Source organism: Macrobrachium nipponense, chromosome 26 (assembly GCF_015104395.2).
Source record: "Macrobrachium nipponense isolate FS-2020 chromosome 26, ASM1510439v2, whole genome shotgun sequence".
Classification (NCBI taxonomy): domain Eukaryota; kingdom Metazoa; phylum Arthropoda; class Malacostraca; order Decapoda; family Palaemonidae; genus Macrobrachium; species Macrobrachium nipponense.
In genome coordinates this window covers 5,843,740-5,861,065 of record NC_087215.1, presented here as the reverse complement: position 1 = coordinate 5,861,065, position 17,326 = coordinate 5,843,740, and the positions used below count along the sequence as shown (strand labels likewise).

Genomic DNA, 17,326 nt, shown 5'->3' with positions numbered 1-17,326 from the left:
AAAATGTGAATAAAACAAGTCTTGTTGTTTACGAAATAAATTGTTAGAGTCTAGTACGAATGTAGACGAGAGTCAAGTTATTAATATGATCTACTCGTGCATACATTATTTTTTCTTTCTTTCTTTCTTTTTGGTGGCTTTGTACATGTCTGTACTGTTCTGTTATTATATAAGTTTGGCCCTGTTAATTGTGTGTGTATATATATATATATATATATATATATATATATATATATATATATATATATATATATATATATATATATATTTATATATATATATATATATATATATATATATATTACTATATATAATTCAAATCGTTTCAATTTGAATCCTTCCACTTTTAAGTTAGAATGTCTTTCCTGACTCATAAAGTAAACAAACTAAAGTGTAGCCTATAAATCAAGTGTTAATCCTTTACAGTTTGAGAAGCATCACTTACTTGGGAATAGAATAACGCACCATTTTAACTTCCTACACGTTTGCTATATCACCCACAGCTGGACAATTTTTAAATAGGAGCAAAATAAAGTAAATGATATTCTATAGCTTCTGAGGTGTATAGATTTTAAGTAATAACTCTAATTATGTCACAAAAGAATAATGAATAGACAAATTTAAATATATTGCAGTAACTGGAAAGTGTGTTTTCTCTTTCCACGAAGATATATAGGCATCGGAAGCAAGATATATTTTAGCATTATAGGGCCACATATATATATATATATATATATATATATATATATATATATATATATATATATATAATTTCAAATTGTTTCAATTTGAACCTTTCAATTTGAATCCTTCCACTTTTAAGTTAGAATGTCTTTCCTGACTCATAAAGTAAACAAACTAAAGTGTATAAATCAAGTGTTAATCCTTTACAGTTTGAGAAGCATCACTTACTTGGGAATAGAATAACGCACCATTTTAACTTCCTACAACGTTTGCTATATCACCCACAGCTGGACAATTTTTAAATAGGAGCAAAATAAAGTAAATGATATTCTATAGCTTCTGAGGTGTATAGATTTTAAGTAATAACTCTAATTATGTCACAAAAGAATAATGAATAGACAATTTTAAATATATTGCAGTAACTGGAAAGTGTGTTCTCTCTTCACGAAGATATATAGGCATAGGAAGCAAGATATATTTTAGCTATTATAGGGCCATGGATAATTTCATTAGGAAGCAATAAGTGAATTATATTAAACTATTATTCTTCGTTACTGAAGGGCAGGAATAGAGAATCTATTCAGATAGAATGTTAATAGTTAAGTACGAAAAGTTGTAATTATATGGAAGATAATCGCTAATCATTTTATCATTATACTTTAATCTCATGACAAAGTAGTTTACTGTTTCATAAAAAAGTTACTTAACTGTATATTTATTTGATAATTTCCTTCGATCAAATATAATTTTTAACCTAAAAGCTCATGGGATGAATATTGTAATAACATTGATTACGCTTTAAAAAGAGAAAATGTCCGTTTTCTGTCACTATGCTAAGACGTTTTCTATTAATTGTTTAAGCGTAAGTTATAACATTTTCTACATGTTTACTTCGTTGTGAGTCAATTAAATGTGCTCACTTCCTGTTGGTTGTCGAAGAATACTATATAAAGCTGTATATAATAGCATAGATATATCCAATAGGATTCCATCTAAATTGATTTTCTCTGGTCTATATATTACATCGTGATTATATAGTAAGATTTGTTGATATATTCTATTCTTGGATTTACCTTTTTAGGCCTAAGCCTATACCTCATTTTTTATTTTCTTTTCACTCTCCCAATTTTTCTAGGCCATTTTCTGGATTCATAAGGATATATAAATAGCAATAATTACTATAATGCTACTAATAACAATTATAAGAATATCCTGTAGGATTTAAATATCGTGCGAGACATACATTAGGAGAAAACCGAACCTTAATTATTTCCCTCGCTCAAACCAGGTTTTACCAAACCTCTTTCTGAGAAAACAAACCCCTCGCGTGAAAAAAAGGAATAAGAAAAAAAAATTATATAGCAAAATTATTATTTTACACAACAATTACAATTCTTAATTTATAAGGATGATGAGACAATCAACACATTCGGATTATTCTAATGCACAAAAAATAAAGGAAATGGCTTCCCACACGAACTAGGCCTAACATGCCCGTCTCACCTTGGTGATCATAATAACAAAAAGGAAAGAAAGGAAACGGATACAGATAAAGGAGGAATAAGGGAAAAAATAATAATGTAACGAGATTCAATCCGTGTCATATCTTGATGAAGGCGATAAGATAAGGATATAAAAAATAATTTTGGCAGTTTTTATCAGTTTAGACGCGTTCTCCCCGCCATAACTGGAGGTTGGGTCTGGGGATCTGGGGGCTGTTGCAAGGCACAGGCTGGTTGCTGTAATAAAAAAAGAAAGAATGATTATTTTAATACATTGTGTCTTTATTTAATGCATATATATTATATATATATATATATATATATATATATAATATATATATATATATATATATCTGTGTGTGTGTGTGTGTGTGTGTGTGTGTGTGTGTATTGTAAAGCTATTTTCCTTAACAGAGGTGTGTTCAGGTTAATACCAATTCAATTGTCACCCCCACATTCACACTTAAACTGCTAAATAAGGGATGTACCCCTAGTATATATGTGTGTATGTATGTATGTATGTATGTACGTATAGTATGTCTTAAGATCAAAATTATAACAAAATCCTTACAGTGCCAGAAACGTGCGTATGTAACACACAAACCAAATTGTTTATAAGCAACTAATTCATAAGTTATGATTTTGTGAAATTTAGCCAAGAACTGGGCCCCTTTTGTGGGCTTGTTCCATATGGATAAGTTGCATCTAATAACAATAATAATAATAGAATAAAACCCTCATATTTACACTTATAAGTAATGAATTGGTTACTTACAATCTGTTGTTGCTCTGCATGAAGGCCAGAGGCTGAACTTCTCCCAGGTTATCGGCGTTATCACAGAGAACTCTGGCCCAGGAGCTGCGTCTGATCTCTTGGAGTTGTGCTGTCGTGGAGAGATAACGAGAGATCACGTTGTTTATCAGTGATGTTGAGAGCCAAGAGGGAGGAAGAAGATAAGCGTTTGTAGTCATTGTGAGTCAAGATTTTTTACTCTATTTACATAAGATGTGGCATGAATCGACAATTAGTACAGAAGATAACATCGTTATCCGTGATCTGGAGAGCCAAGATGGTTACTTTTTGCGGTTGTTGTAACAAAGCAGAAATAATTTTTTTTAATTCTTGTGACATAAAAATACTAAGGGAAATAATTGACAAATCCTTTTGGTAACTGATATAAGACAAAATGAAGAGAAAACGACTCGTGACGGTAAAATGACTGAAGGGAAAACAGAAGAACTACCAACTGACAGAAAAAGAAAACCCTTTAAAGAAAAAACATCCTAAGATACTTGACAAAAAAACTACGGTTTTAAACAGACGCCTGGAAAAGCTGAAGAAAAAAAAAAAAAAAAAACAGAAAAACTGCCAGCTAACAGAAAAAATGAAAAACTTTTAAGGAAAAGTGAGATAAAAACTACCAGTTTCAGAAAAAGATAAAAAAGTATACAGAAAAAATTAATTTGACATATGAGTAAGAAAAATTGAAGCGACAACCAGCTAAAAGAAAGAAAAAATCCCAATACACCCTAATCTGAAATATTTACGTTCAACTTGACATATGAGTAAAAAAAAAATTTTGAAGCAACAACCAGCTAAAAGAAAGGGGAAAAAAATCCTAATGCATCCAACTATGAGATATTTAGGTGGAAACTGACATATGAGTAAAAAAAATTTTTTTTTTTTTTTTTTTTTTTTTTTTTTGAAGCAACAACCAGCTAAAAGAAAAAAAAATCCTAATACATCCCACTCTGAGATATTTAGGTGGAGACTCACGTTCAGAGAAGGACCCGGGCTGTCCTCCCAGATCGTAGAAGAACCTGTCTCCCTTCTTGAGACGGGCGAACTGGTCCCCGACCACGCAGAGGAAGGTCCAGCCCAAAAGGCCGCCGGAAACAGGTCTCTCCGTGATGCCTCCGACGAAGAAGTCGATGTCGTCGACGCTGCTGTAGATCCTGGCGAGGTTGGCTGCGATCTGTAATCGACAGGAGCAGGTTAAAAAAGATGGCGGTCGAGTCATAGTGTGGGAATTAGAGTGAAAAGTCAGATTTGTTGTGGTTTGGGGATCATGGCTTGTGATGCGGTTAAGTTAGGAGGACATTTGTGGAAGCTTGGACTTGTAATGTGGTCAGTTGTTTGATTTAGGACTTTTGTGGAGGCTTGAACATGTGAGGTAGTTATATTAGGACATTTGTGCAATCTTGGACTTGTGATGTGGTCAGTTGTTTGATTTAGGACTTTTGTGGAGGCTTGAACATGTGATGTGGTTGAGTTAGGAGGACATTTGCATTTGTGGAAGCTTGGACTTGTTATGTGGTCAGTTGTTTGATTTAGGACTTTTATGGTGTCTTGAACATATGATGTGGTTAAATTAGGACATTTGTGGAAGCTTGGACTTGTGATGTGGTCAGTTGTTTGATTTAGGTCTTATGGAAGCTTTAACATGTGATGTGGTTGATATGTGGCATTGATGGAGGTTTTTGCACTTAGTGTACTCCTCAACTTGTGATGTGGTTAATTTGACATTTGTTGGGATTGTGACCTCAGTTTATGATGTGGTTGAATTATGACATTCAAGGAGAGTTTGTGGCCTCAGTTCATTACGGTTAAGGAGACTTTGTACTATAGTTATTTCGACTTGTGATGTGGCTGCTATATGACATTCATGAAGACTCTGTGATCCTAACTTGTGATGAATTTATGATATGGAAACTTAACACTTAGCATTCCGGACTTATGATGTGGTTCATTTATAAATGATCAAGTTTACAAAGAAGAAACTTCACCCTCAACCGACTTAGCCCTTGAAGAACTGAAGGAGTTGACCTAGAAATAACTCACCTGAGCAGGAATCTGATCAGTGATGTCATTGAAGTTCCTTGCCCTAGGAAGTCCACAGATTTGCCTCATGTCATTGTAGGTTGCAATACCGTGATCTCTGCCTCGGTGGATGTTCAGGCTCATCAAGTCCATGCCGAAATTGAATCTTGGGGTCTGGTTGAGAGAAGAGAAATTAAGTTGAGTATAGCATGAAAGGAAGACTGCATCAAGTTCGGATGCACGAAACTGATAAGGAAGATTGTATGATGAATTAAAGTGTATTGTTAGTAACAATCTACAAGTAAGATTTGTATAGCTTAATAGAATTTATCAAATGATGAAGGAAATATGACAAGATTCAACTACAAAGTTAGAAAAATACAAGTAAGAATTGCTTAATTTTAAAGAACTAATCAAGAAATAGAAAACTGTAAGGGAAAAAGTTTGAAATTACCCAGATTATGTTAGGAGAAAAAGACTTGAAATGGTATCAGACAATGAGAAAATCTCATCATCTATGATTTTTATACAAAAACATTAAATGTATAGCAACACCATAGTACATTAAAAATGTCTGAAAATACCAAAAACGAAACAAAAAATTTAAAAGGTCATTTCACTCTTTACCTGGAAGAGATGGTTGGTCAGATCCTGGGTGATAAATGGATCGAACTGCTGGATAGCCAGACGAGTGAAGCTGCGAATAATCATGTCCAGGGCTGGAGGATTATTCTGGATCAGGTGAGGAGAGTTGAAGTGGTCCCTGAGCTGGATGTTGCTGACTTGTCCAGCGGCTGAGAAAAGCCTGGAAAGTAGAAATGCAAGAATTAAGTTTATGTTTTTCCAGCATTGTTGTTAAAGGAAGTCTTAGTGGCTCAGAGGAGCCTGGCAATAGGAAGTCTTGAGTAGCTCAGAAGAGTCTGGAAAATAGGTATGAATGTCTGAGAAGAGTGCTGGAACCTATGATGAGGTCACTGTGAAAGGGAAATTGAGAGCAAAAACGTTTTAAAGGTGTATAAGGAGTAAGATGGAAGAAAGATAATGTGAACAGAGGCATAGTAAGAGGAATGAAAGGGGTTTCAGCTAGAGGCCTAAGCAAAGTAGCTCAAGTAATGCTTATGCGGCACCACGTTAGGTGCACTGACCAAGAAGAGCATGGAAAGTATCTGTAAGAAAATTAATTTATTTTCCTTTGAGGAGTAAAAGAGCGCAAGAAATAAAGTCTGAACCGGGTGTATAACTTACTGGAACATGCGGCCAAAATTGGCAGTCTTGTAAGAGAGATAATGGGGCATATTGGGGCCTGAGAAATTAAGAAAAGGTGGAATATAATTTGAATAATTGGATGCAATAAGTGGTACGTTAAAATTTGATTTTCCTCTCAGTTTCGTTTTTAACAATGAGAAATGTTAAAGATGAAATTGGATTGTAAATACATTCCATTCTGTGAATATAAACAAAACACACACACTTCTGCTTTTGTGATTCTTACCTGAGGGTTCCTTGTACCAATGTGTGTCCGAATCTGAAGGCAGCAGTAGAGAATTCATTGTTTGTGCTTGGGTTAAAGTTGGGGTTGTAATCGAAGCTGTAGCCATTTGTACGGGTGCTGATGCCGAAGGACTGCATGAAGTTGGGTCCTGTGAGGGAGAAGTGACTGAATTGCTGAAAACTTCCTAAACTTATTTTCTACAATTATAGATGTTAACAATACAGGAGCCAACGTAAATTCGCGCTAGAATGGTGATCTTAAAAAGGGTGAGGTTCTGTTTTTCAAGTCTGTTTGATCCCATCAGCCCTATGTGTAACTGAAACTTCAACAGTTAAAAAATAAATGGAATGCATTACTTAGGACCCTAATGGTATTCTCCTTGCATTTCAATGCATTTCTATCTATTAATTTATTAATTTGTCTTTTTTTTGATAAGTGACACCTCTTTCTGCATTACCCTTTACCTTCTCTGCTTCCTAATGAATACCCTACTCTTTGGAAGCTTGAATTTAAAGTCCATGGCACCTGTAGCCTTGCTCCAAAGGCAATAGTTAAACTAAATTGCCTTTGACTTCTGTGGTCTGTATCTAAAATGGAAAGACTGTCAAAGATGCTAATGTTATCAATGCACCATTCAAACAATGCATGAGATCTTACCAACTATGATAGGCAGCCACTCGTTGTAAGTGATGTGCTGAAGCTCGGCAATGACAATCCTTCTGGCTTCCTGGAAAACTTGCTCGTCTGACCACGTGGGGTTCAAGGTCTGGAGGTCCCTGGCGACGCGGTTGTGTTCTCTCAACCACACAACGTGGATGGCTGTGAGACCTGGCTGCTCATTGACTCTGGAGTCGCCTGGGAGTGTAAAAAAACGTAATGTTTATTCTATGACTGTATTTTTCCATGTGTTCACAATCTCCGTTTGTAGCTCTGCCTTGCACTTAGTCAAAATTAACAAGAAACAGCATACACGAATCTACAGCTGATTTAACCAAGCAAGCATTGGAAAGCTCATTTTCTCTGAAGATTTTATGATCTATGAAAATTAGGCTGTAAAACCGAGCACTGGATACTTTCAGCCATTCAGCACTTGAGCCTGAAAAGATGGAGTTGGAGTGGTTGTACAGCAAGATGGAAGATAGGAAGCAGGAATGGAGGTGAAGTAAAAGGCTAAAAAGTGGGTGTAGCACTCTTTAGTCGTGCCTGCATTGCACTACGTAAGGTGCAATGACAGCATCAATCAGCTACAGGGATTTTTTAGTGAAGAGCATATATGTTCCACAATGGCAACCTATGGCTCTTAATCCCTTTAGTGTATTGAATCCAGAAGCTAAATCTGGGTAGTTACAGCCTGATCTTAACATACAATTAAGACTAAGCCTAAAGATTGTCAATGCATTCTTACCTGCCTGATAGCACCGAGCATTTCTCTCTTCAGCCTCACACTCTGAACCTTGACGTGGATTGATGGGGAGGAGATTGTTGCCGGAAGTCTTCATAAGGCCGTTCTGCCCTGTCCTCAGGGCGATCAGCTCATCCTGAGTAGATCCGTAAACCATGGAACCATCCAGCCAGTGCGTAAGCTGGTTTACCTGGATACAATAAAGGTACTGTCAATTCAAGCAAAATTTACCTTTGGACACTAAATGATCAATGTTATCACATAGCGAGATTGTAGTGTATCGTCAAAGCAAATGAAAAAAAATGCATGATAATGAAGGGTTTTAGATTTAGGTTTATATATGAATTACTTTGAGGTGAGCCATAAAAGAATGTAGATTTATTGTCAGCTCTGTGCATGTGGGGTACCTATGATCACATCTAGTGTTCATGCGGCATCATATGAATTTCCTTTTACCTGTTCGGCATAACCGAAGGTGCAAGCGCTTCCAGGGCCCACAGCTAACATGCTCCTGATGAAGTTCATGCAGGTCTGCCCTCTAGGCCTGTAGAAAGGATCCTGGGACACATCGATGGGCCAGCACCTTGGATGGCGTTGGTTCTCTGGAGCAGTTTGACCATTTGGACAGCATTCAATACCCTGGTTATTATCAGCTGTGAATGGAGATACATTCCTTAATGAGAAGTGCTCACAGTATCCCCAGTGATTCATTTATGTTGTTTTGCCATGTTTAATACTAGCCACTAGGGGATCAAGTGCACTTATGGCCATGGGATCCCCGAGGGGCTAGTACTAAACATGGCGAAACAGAGTAGAAGAATCACTGTTTCACTCTGTTTAGCACTAGCCCATCAGAGATCAAATGTTCCAAAGTGAAATTCCTGGTTTAACAATATTACTGTAATATATCCAATCAATGAAACTCACAAAGAATCTGAAAGTAGTTATCAGAATCTTTGGTCTACCAGCAAAACTGACATTGATCATCAAGTCTCTACACAGGCAATTTCTTTCCTGTTCTCTACTCACTCATGGTAGGGAATGGAGAATGAGTAAGATCATGGTCGAGGAACTGAGCCCATTGCATCACAGATGAAGTGAAGCTCTGGTCAGGGTTATCAACATCCACAAGGACATTGCTTCCAATGGCTCGTACATTTGGCAAGGCAGAGCCGGTGACGCTTTGTGTCCTTGGAGCCATGAGACCTGTTGCCAAAGAAAGTGAAGGTTGAGATTCATGAGCTTGATTTATGGATGTGTACAGAGAGAAAAGCTTTATAAAAACTATTAAAAAAGAAAATGGACCCATGCTGTTTATTTCAACTGCAATACCAAACACATTTAACTCTTAGAAACTATCATTTGTAATTTATGTTTGAATTGGCCAATCTTAGTATATTAGGACCTCTGGAGTTTCTTGAATTTTCAAGTTCTTAAAATTTTCAAGAAGATTCCTTTCCTCTCCACAGAACCAATTAATGAATGGAGTGGGTTGCTCATTATAATTAGGACGTAGGTCAGAAGGAAACTGGGCATAGCTATGGTACTTAATGCTTCACGAAACAACAGATTACAGAGCCTGCCTGAAAGACCTTTTCTATGCTCTGCTCTGTACAATCAGACCCAAAACAACTTCCAGTCATCAGGATCCTCACCATCTGCGTAAGTAGGAGGAAGGATTCTCTGTAGTGGAGTCCCACTCATTCCCCAAGCAGGGTTCCTTTGGTTGTTGCAGGAACCGTCGGCAGTTCGGTACTTGCTGTTTGTGCAGGAGGGATTCCTAGGGCATCTGTCAGCCAACACGGTGTTGGAGACTTCCATGATTTCTTAAGCCATGGCCGCCTTGTTGGGGAGTCAAGGAGAAGCTGGAGGAGATATGAAGAGGTGGTTGTCATTATTCAAGATCATATTGACTTGACTTGAATATTACAAGACGGTTCTTACTTTGGACAAGAGGAATGACTGCAGGCTCTTTGATGCCAATTCTTACATAATACAGAGGTGAATTTGACAGACGAATGAGTTTTGTTGAATACAAAGGGTACATTAAACAATTGGTTTTGCTAATTGCAAAATTAATTCTGAATGGGATGTAAAACGGACTAAATCCTTTTACTTCAAATGGTGTGATAACATCATTGTAAAGGCAGCCAGTAAGTGTGAAGGTTTCAGTATTGTGCCTCGGCTACCACTGACTGGTAAAATGGGAGAAGTGTACCTTGAAATGGTGGTAGTTGTGAAATTAATTAGGATTACTCACTCGTTCACCATGTTCTGCGAAGCCATGAGAATGGTCAGGGCATCTTGATCCTGACGCTTAACCCTGTTGCTGACGGTGAATACCCTGAGATGGCCTGCTGCAGGAGAACCTCGCTGAATGACAATTCCGTTGCTGTTCAAGAGAAGGAGAGAAAAGAACACAAAAATATTTACTGAACTTTCTCTCAAAACTCATGAATGAATTTGGTTGTGATGTTATTTGGATTTGATGTCAGTTTTCGAACCATCATCAATAGCAGTTACATGGATGTGGGTTTACTGTCTTTAAATATGAAGTCATTTTGGGAAGCAGACTAAATGGAATTTATATGAATCTGAGTTTATTGACTTTAAATTTGATGTCAAGTTTGGAATAAGTTCAAATAGAATTGATGTGAATTCGGGTTTATTGTCTTTCAATATGATGTCAGTCTTTGAAGCAGCGCCATCAGAAGTTACTAGGATGTGGGTTTATTGTCTTTTCAATATAATTTCACTTTTGGAAGCAGCTCCAACGGAAGTTACATGGATGTGATTTTATTACACAGCAGCACTTTTTGGTCTTAATTAGAAGCGGAGTCCCTCACCTTACGAGATTCTGTTCCAGTTGCTTGAAGCCAGACACAACATTGACTCCCTTTTCACAGGCCTGGTTCACCTTTCCAGTATCGAGATTACCCATCCTCACCTGGACGCGAGATGCTGTGAGAATCCGGTTGTCCCCAGTTCCCTTTGGAGGAGCGATGGCTGGAAAACAAGATGGAAACGACGAGTTACTCGATGGAATTCTCTCAGATCCAAAACGAATAATCATACATTGCTTGGTGGAGAAGGTTGGGTAGAAACCAAATGAAATGGAAACATAGCCACGTGATAGAATTTTCTCAGATCCCAATAGATTATACAGCTTTGTGAAGGATGAATTAACAGATAGATAGTTAGGCAAGGCCTTTAGATTAGAGTTCTACTAGGTTTTGTGGTATACTTTCTGAAATGTGAATTGCTGAAGGTGCTTTTTAGTTTTATCTAGACAAACTGTGCGATGGGGAGAGTTTAATTCTCAAACCAGGTGAGGAAAATGGCTAAATTAACCTTTATTTAAAGGGACTTATGATTTTTGAACATGGGGAAACTAGGAACTGAAAATTATGCAAACTAATAAAGGACAAGCTACTGATATACTAGGCTAACATGGCCACAAGTTTACTAAAAAAGAGTTATGAAGCACATATGAATATGAGAATTCATTTTTTTGCAAAACCAAGCAACGAAAAGTGTATATTTTCACATGTATGAATTCGGTTTTTCTGTGTTTTTATTTAAAATAAAAAGGGCAAAATTCACATTTTCTTTTGAATTACTCGCAAGAGATAACCAACAATTAAAGGTTAAGTGCAACAAACCCTTGGACATTTTCAAGAGTATGAATTCGGTTCTCTGTTTTTATTCCAATCCAAAAAGGGTGAATTACGATCTTTTATAAATACTCACAAGCTAAGGTCCTCACTGGGCAGCAGACTCCTTGAATTCCACCTCCGAGATTGCAGGCACTTTGAATCTGTAAAAGCAAATGAAAATTAAAGGTCAAGTCTCTTGTCATTCTAGGTTTTCAGGTGGTTTGAAGTGAACACCAGGTAAGAATGAAAGATGCACTTATGTATGTACAGTATATGTGTGTATTTGTAAAAACCACAGATGTCCTTTTAACCGGTAGATTCTAAATTATATATATATATATATATATATATATATATATATATATAATATATTATATGTGTGTGTGTGTGTGTGTGTGTGTGTGTATATATAGTAAATCTATATATTGTATGTTATATATAAGTGTGTATATGTAGGTATATACATATAAACTTTGTATACTGTATATATATCTATAATTAAAGATATATATAACTTACCAGCATATATATATATATATATATATATATATATATATATATATATATATATATATATATATATATATATATATATATATATATATATATATATATATACAAACACAAACATTAAGCCACAAATGTCATTTAACATCAATCTCACACCACATTGAAAATAACTCTGACCCAATGAGGTTACAATTAGTCATTGCAATTAAATTATTTCAATTGAGACTCCACTCTTACCTGGTTCAGTTCAGCTGCACAGGCGACCAACGGAGCGCAGTTGCAGCCGCCCGCAGGGGCCGCTCCGCCCCCACCACCTGATGGAAGAACCAAAAAGGGAAGGATTTAGAATTGAGTTTCATAGGTTGGGTTGGGTAGGGGGTTTGAGGTTGTAAGGGGGGAGAGGGGAGAGTGTATTTGGGCATAGGCCCCAGGTGGAAAGTCAGTTTTAAAATTGTTGTATTGTTGTATGTATGTATATAGTATACATATATCATGAATATATCTATATGTATATAGATATTATATTATATATATATATATATATATATATATATATATATATATATATATATAGATATATATATATATTATATATATTATCCTATATATGTATAGATGAATATAATAATTATATTATATATATATCGACTATATAGATATCACATAGAATATATATATCTATAATCGATATACTATATAGGCTAGAACTATGAATATATATATGTGTGTGTGTGTGTCTGTTTACACTAATTCTTTTATACCTGGTGTAATTTATAATCCTTTTTTGTAGGGTGGGTGTACATGTATATGTTTGTGTTTATGTGCGTATATGTGGATATGTATATATTCTATATATGTATGTATATACATATATGTATGTATATGACACAGCATCAACATTAAAAGCATATTCAATGATACCTATAAAATAGTATTGTGCATGGCCTCTCTCTCTCTCTCTCTCTCTCTCTCTCTCTCTCTCTCTCTCTCTCTCTCTCTCTCTCTCTCTCTTACACTTCAAGGCCAAAATCAGTATTAGCTGAAAATTCGACACTGGCAAGAAATTCACTTACATAGGACGATAAATGTATATGGTACGATCATTGACATATTATTATGCACCAAACAAGCCCTTGACCTGACTTACTATAAACCGTTGTTAGCCGCTTTTGTTAGTGAAAGGAAGACTACTGAGTCATTACTTGAAATTCTTAATAGTCAGGACGCAATACCTGTTACCCCCCTTGGCTTGCAAATATTCTCAGGTAAAAAAAGATATATAAAAATAAAGATTAGTAACTCGTCACTCCTTAAACTGTCCTAGAGAAGCTGTGGCAATGACCAATGATCCTCTCTCTCTCTCTCTCTCTCTCTCTCTCTCTCTCTCTCTCTCTCTATTTTGAATAGAAATAAAAATCTTAAATCGTAACTAAGTAAACTCTCCTGGACAAGTGTTGTGGCAATGACCATTGATCTCTCTCTCTCTCTCTCTCTCGACTACTTTCCCAACCTGAGAGTAGGATTCTCAAGGATTCTTTCCAGTCATTGTCTGTAAAGGGGGCGTTTCCTTTGAAGATTTTTGTAGAAATATTTTTTTTAGGAACTGTGGGATAATATAGTAAGAAAAAAAGTCCTCCTTTTTATCCCAAGGATGCGCTGGTTGGTTGGTTACAAAACATGTAAGGTCCTTGAAGAGCAGAACAGATCCAAATAGGAGAGTATCCTGTGGTCCCACCTCAGGGGGAATTCCCGGAGTTCGAGGACCTTTAGTGATTACGTCACATGTAAATCTCTCTCTCCGATATATATATATATATATATATATATTATATATATATATATATATATATATATATATATATAAAGATATATGCCACGAAGGAAAATAAACGAAGGAGTATCTTCAAGACCTTTCGACGTTAGTAAAGGACGTTTAACGTCGAAAGGTCTCGCAGATACTCCTTCGTTTATTTTCCTTCGTGGCACATTAGCCTTATTTATTATGTAATTTTTTATCACGTTCCTAACTTTCTTGATCAGTTATACATACATATATATATATATATATATATATATATATATATAATATATATATATATATATATATTTGTTTTTACTCCCATATCAAGACCCAGGAGTATCATAAGCTTGTCTTGTCCATTTGCTATTTATCTTAATTCTCTCTCTCTCTCTCTCATCTCTCTCTCTCTCTCTCGTCTTCTCTTCCTCCTCTCTCTCTCTCTCTCTCCCTATATATATATTATATATATATTATATATATATATATTATATATAATATATATATATATATATATATATATATATATACACGTATATCTTACGATCGGAAAATATAAGCCAACAGTACAATAACTGCATTAACAAGAACTAATTCGCCTTCAGACACCTGACGTCACTCGTGTCTTAATTCCTCCAAACACACCACACACACACACACACACGCACGCGCACACACAAACGTGTCGATCTCCTTTGCAAGTTAATTGTTGACTATTATAAAGTTTCGTCTCAAGTACTGGAAAGTTGGTGTACTTAAATGCCACAGCTCTGTCTACCCATGAAGGCTGAGAGAGAAGGCAAAAAACGTGGCATATAAAATTGCAATGGCATTGAGAGAGAGAGAGAGAGAGAGAGAGGGGGGGGGGGGGGGGGGTGGGGGGGGGGGGGGGGGGGAGGCGGGTTAAAAAATCCATAGCACGCGAAATAGCATAGAGAAAAACTATGAGGTTAGGGTACCAAAATAGTTAAATTAGCCTTGAGGAGAAAGAGAGATAGAGAGTGAGATATGTGAAAACTCTATAGCACACGAATTAACAATGAGAGAGAGAGAGAGAGAGAGAGAGAGAGAGAGAGAGAGAGAGAGAGAGGTTGAAAGTAAACCATAACACATAAACCAGCAGTTAATGAGAGATAGAGAAGTTGAAAAAACCATTACACATAAACCAGCAGTTAACGAGAGAGAGAGAGAGAGAGAGAGAGAGAGAGAGAGAGAGAGAGAGAAAATGAAGATAAGGACCCATTTAGACAAATTGCCCACGACATCAAGTGCAATACGCAAACATACAGACATTACATAACATACAGACACATGCAGTCAGGTGTTGTCAATGAGGACGATATCACAAATTTCCAACGAAATCGAAGATTAATCAAATGAACAAAGTCGGCAGAGGGGCCAAGGTCTTCCTGCTGTCACCAGCAGTCTTCGACTACAGTAGATTCACATCACCCGTGCATTTGATGTCTAGGCCAGTCCCTTACGACGCTCCTGATTGCCTGTTGATAAGCCAGTCACAGGGCTGGAAACTCTCAGTCTCTCGAGAGTTCACATCAGCAGGATGTATGTTCCATCTCTCCTGAAAGACGTATACCTCAGGAGAGGTGGAATATAGATCCTACCCATGTGAACTCTCTCGAGAGACTGAGAGTTTCCATCCTTGTGATTGGCTTATCAACAGGCAATCAGGAGCGTCGTAAGGGACTGGCCTAGACATCAAATGCACGGCTGATGTGAATCTACTATAGTAGCTGAAGCAGACACCAGATGAACGCTTCTTATCGACCTGAATGGATAATGTCTCATCAGATATCAGTTAACTGTGAGGATAAGAGACTAAGTCGTCAGCCATTGACTGAGAACGTCTTCAGACACAGAAAAGTGACGTCAGAGCAGACACAGACATACGTAGACACAGCAAATGATAATGGCTATAACAAAGCAGATGTTTTTGGAGTTAGCACAGCAATTTTAAACATTTGAAAGGCATTTTTTCAGACCCATAAAGTTGAGTATATCTGAGTTTAACTAGGCCGTTGAACTGATTAACAGCTCTCCTAGGGCTAGCCGGAAGGATTAGATATTTTTACATGGCTAGGAACCAATTGATCACCTAGCAACGGAACCTACAGCTGATTGTGAGATCCAAACCGCATTATATCGAGAAATTCATTTCTAATCACCAGAAATAAATTCATCCGATTCCACGTTGGCAGAGCGGGAAATCGAACTTGGGACCTAAAACAATCCGTATATTTTGATAATTCGCTTATATTTTTATATATTTTTATTTTATCTATTCTAACAACAAATCTTTCCGTATTTCTCATTACCTTCTCCTGCGCCTTTCAAGTGAGCACCATAATATTCCTCGAAAGTTTGAATTTCGAGTCAGGCCCCTTTGGTGGGTGGGCTTGTTCCATATGAATAGGGCTCATCTTGTATGATAATAATAATAATAATAATAATATAATAATAATAATAATAAAATATTTTATTAAAAGTAATGGCTACTTCAGCAGCGTTACACTTGTAGAGATTCTTCTCTATTTTGCGAATAGCGGCTTTTTCAGTGCTACTTAAACAGGCTAGTAGAGCGCCTATAGAGGTCATGGTAAAATACAGGGTCAAAATAGGTGTATATATTTGAATTTGAATATATCAACCTATTTTGACCTGTATTTTACCATTGAACCCTATAGGGCGCTCTACTAGCCTGTTTAAGTAGCACTGAAAAAGCCGCTATTCGACAAATAGAGAAGAATCTCTACAAGTGTAACGCTGCTGAAGTAGCCATTACTTTTAATAAAGTATGCTTGAGAGAGGGTCTGCTTCCTAAGTACAATAATATAATAATAATAATAATAATAATAATAATAATAATAATAATAATAATAATAATAATAATAATAATAATACAGTTACTTTTGTTTATATGTACATCCATTAGAACATTACCCTTATTCTTTGTTATTTATGTTAATTAAGCAATAATTCTCATATTTCCCACTCTATTCACTCTCTTTACCATACGTTCGTATCTCCCTTTCCTCAATACCTAGGCAAGTTCAAAGAAAAATAAATGTCAACTTAAGAATCCACGCTCGCCAATTAAGCAGTGAAAGAACTACGACGCTGCTGCAGTCCGAGAATACTTAGAAAAAAAAAATCTGAAAGCATCCCATGCTCCTTAGGATGTAGAAATAGGATGCAGTGAGTGTCAAGGACTTTAGAGTCTGCGTAGCTCGTATTGAAGGCCGCCTCTCAGGTCTGACCTGTAGTTTATACGACCCCAGACTGATAATGATGGACCTGGCATCCTTTCACTTTAAAATTCCATTGATTCCTTAGTGGTTTTATGAGAGAGAGAGAGAGAGAGAGAGAGAGAGAGAGAGAGAGAGAGAGGTGAAAAAAAACCATAACACGAGTGAGAGACGGTATTAGTCTAAAATAACAAAATA

General features: G+C 36.4%; 1 protein-coding gene across 1 annotated transcript in view; it reads right to left on the bottom strand.

Annotated features, from left to right (window-relative positions):
* Positions 1-2,038: 2,038 nt before the first annotated feature.
* Positions 2,039-17,326, bottom strand: part of LOC135199984 (chorion peroxidase-like) — a 34,516-nt gene continuing 19,228 nt past the window's right edge. Inside the window, 16 exon segments of the mRNA XM_064228171.1 lie at positions 2,039-2,423; positions 2,962-3,070; positions 3,964-4,162; positions 5,029-5,181; positions 5,635-5,812; positions 6,500-6,647; positions 7,157-7,354; positions 7,905-8,091; positions 8,358-8,554; positions 8,931-9,107; positions 9,557-9,722; positions 9,724-9,766; positions 10,162-10,293; positions 10,748-10,907; positions 11,652-11,718; positions 12,305-12,381. Coding sequence (XP_064084241.1) covers positions 2,348-2,423; positions 2,962-3,070; positions 3,964-4,162; positions 5,029-5,181; positions 5,635-5,812; positions 6,500-6,647; positions 7,157-7,354; positions 7,905-8,091; positions 8,358-8,554; positions 8,931-9,107; positions 9,557-9,722; positions 9,724-9,766; positions 10,162-10,293; positions 10,748-10,907; positions 11,652-11,718; positions 12,305-12,381 — 2,267 coding nt within the window. The 3' untranslated portion in view covers positions 2,039-2,347.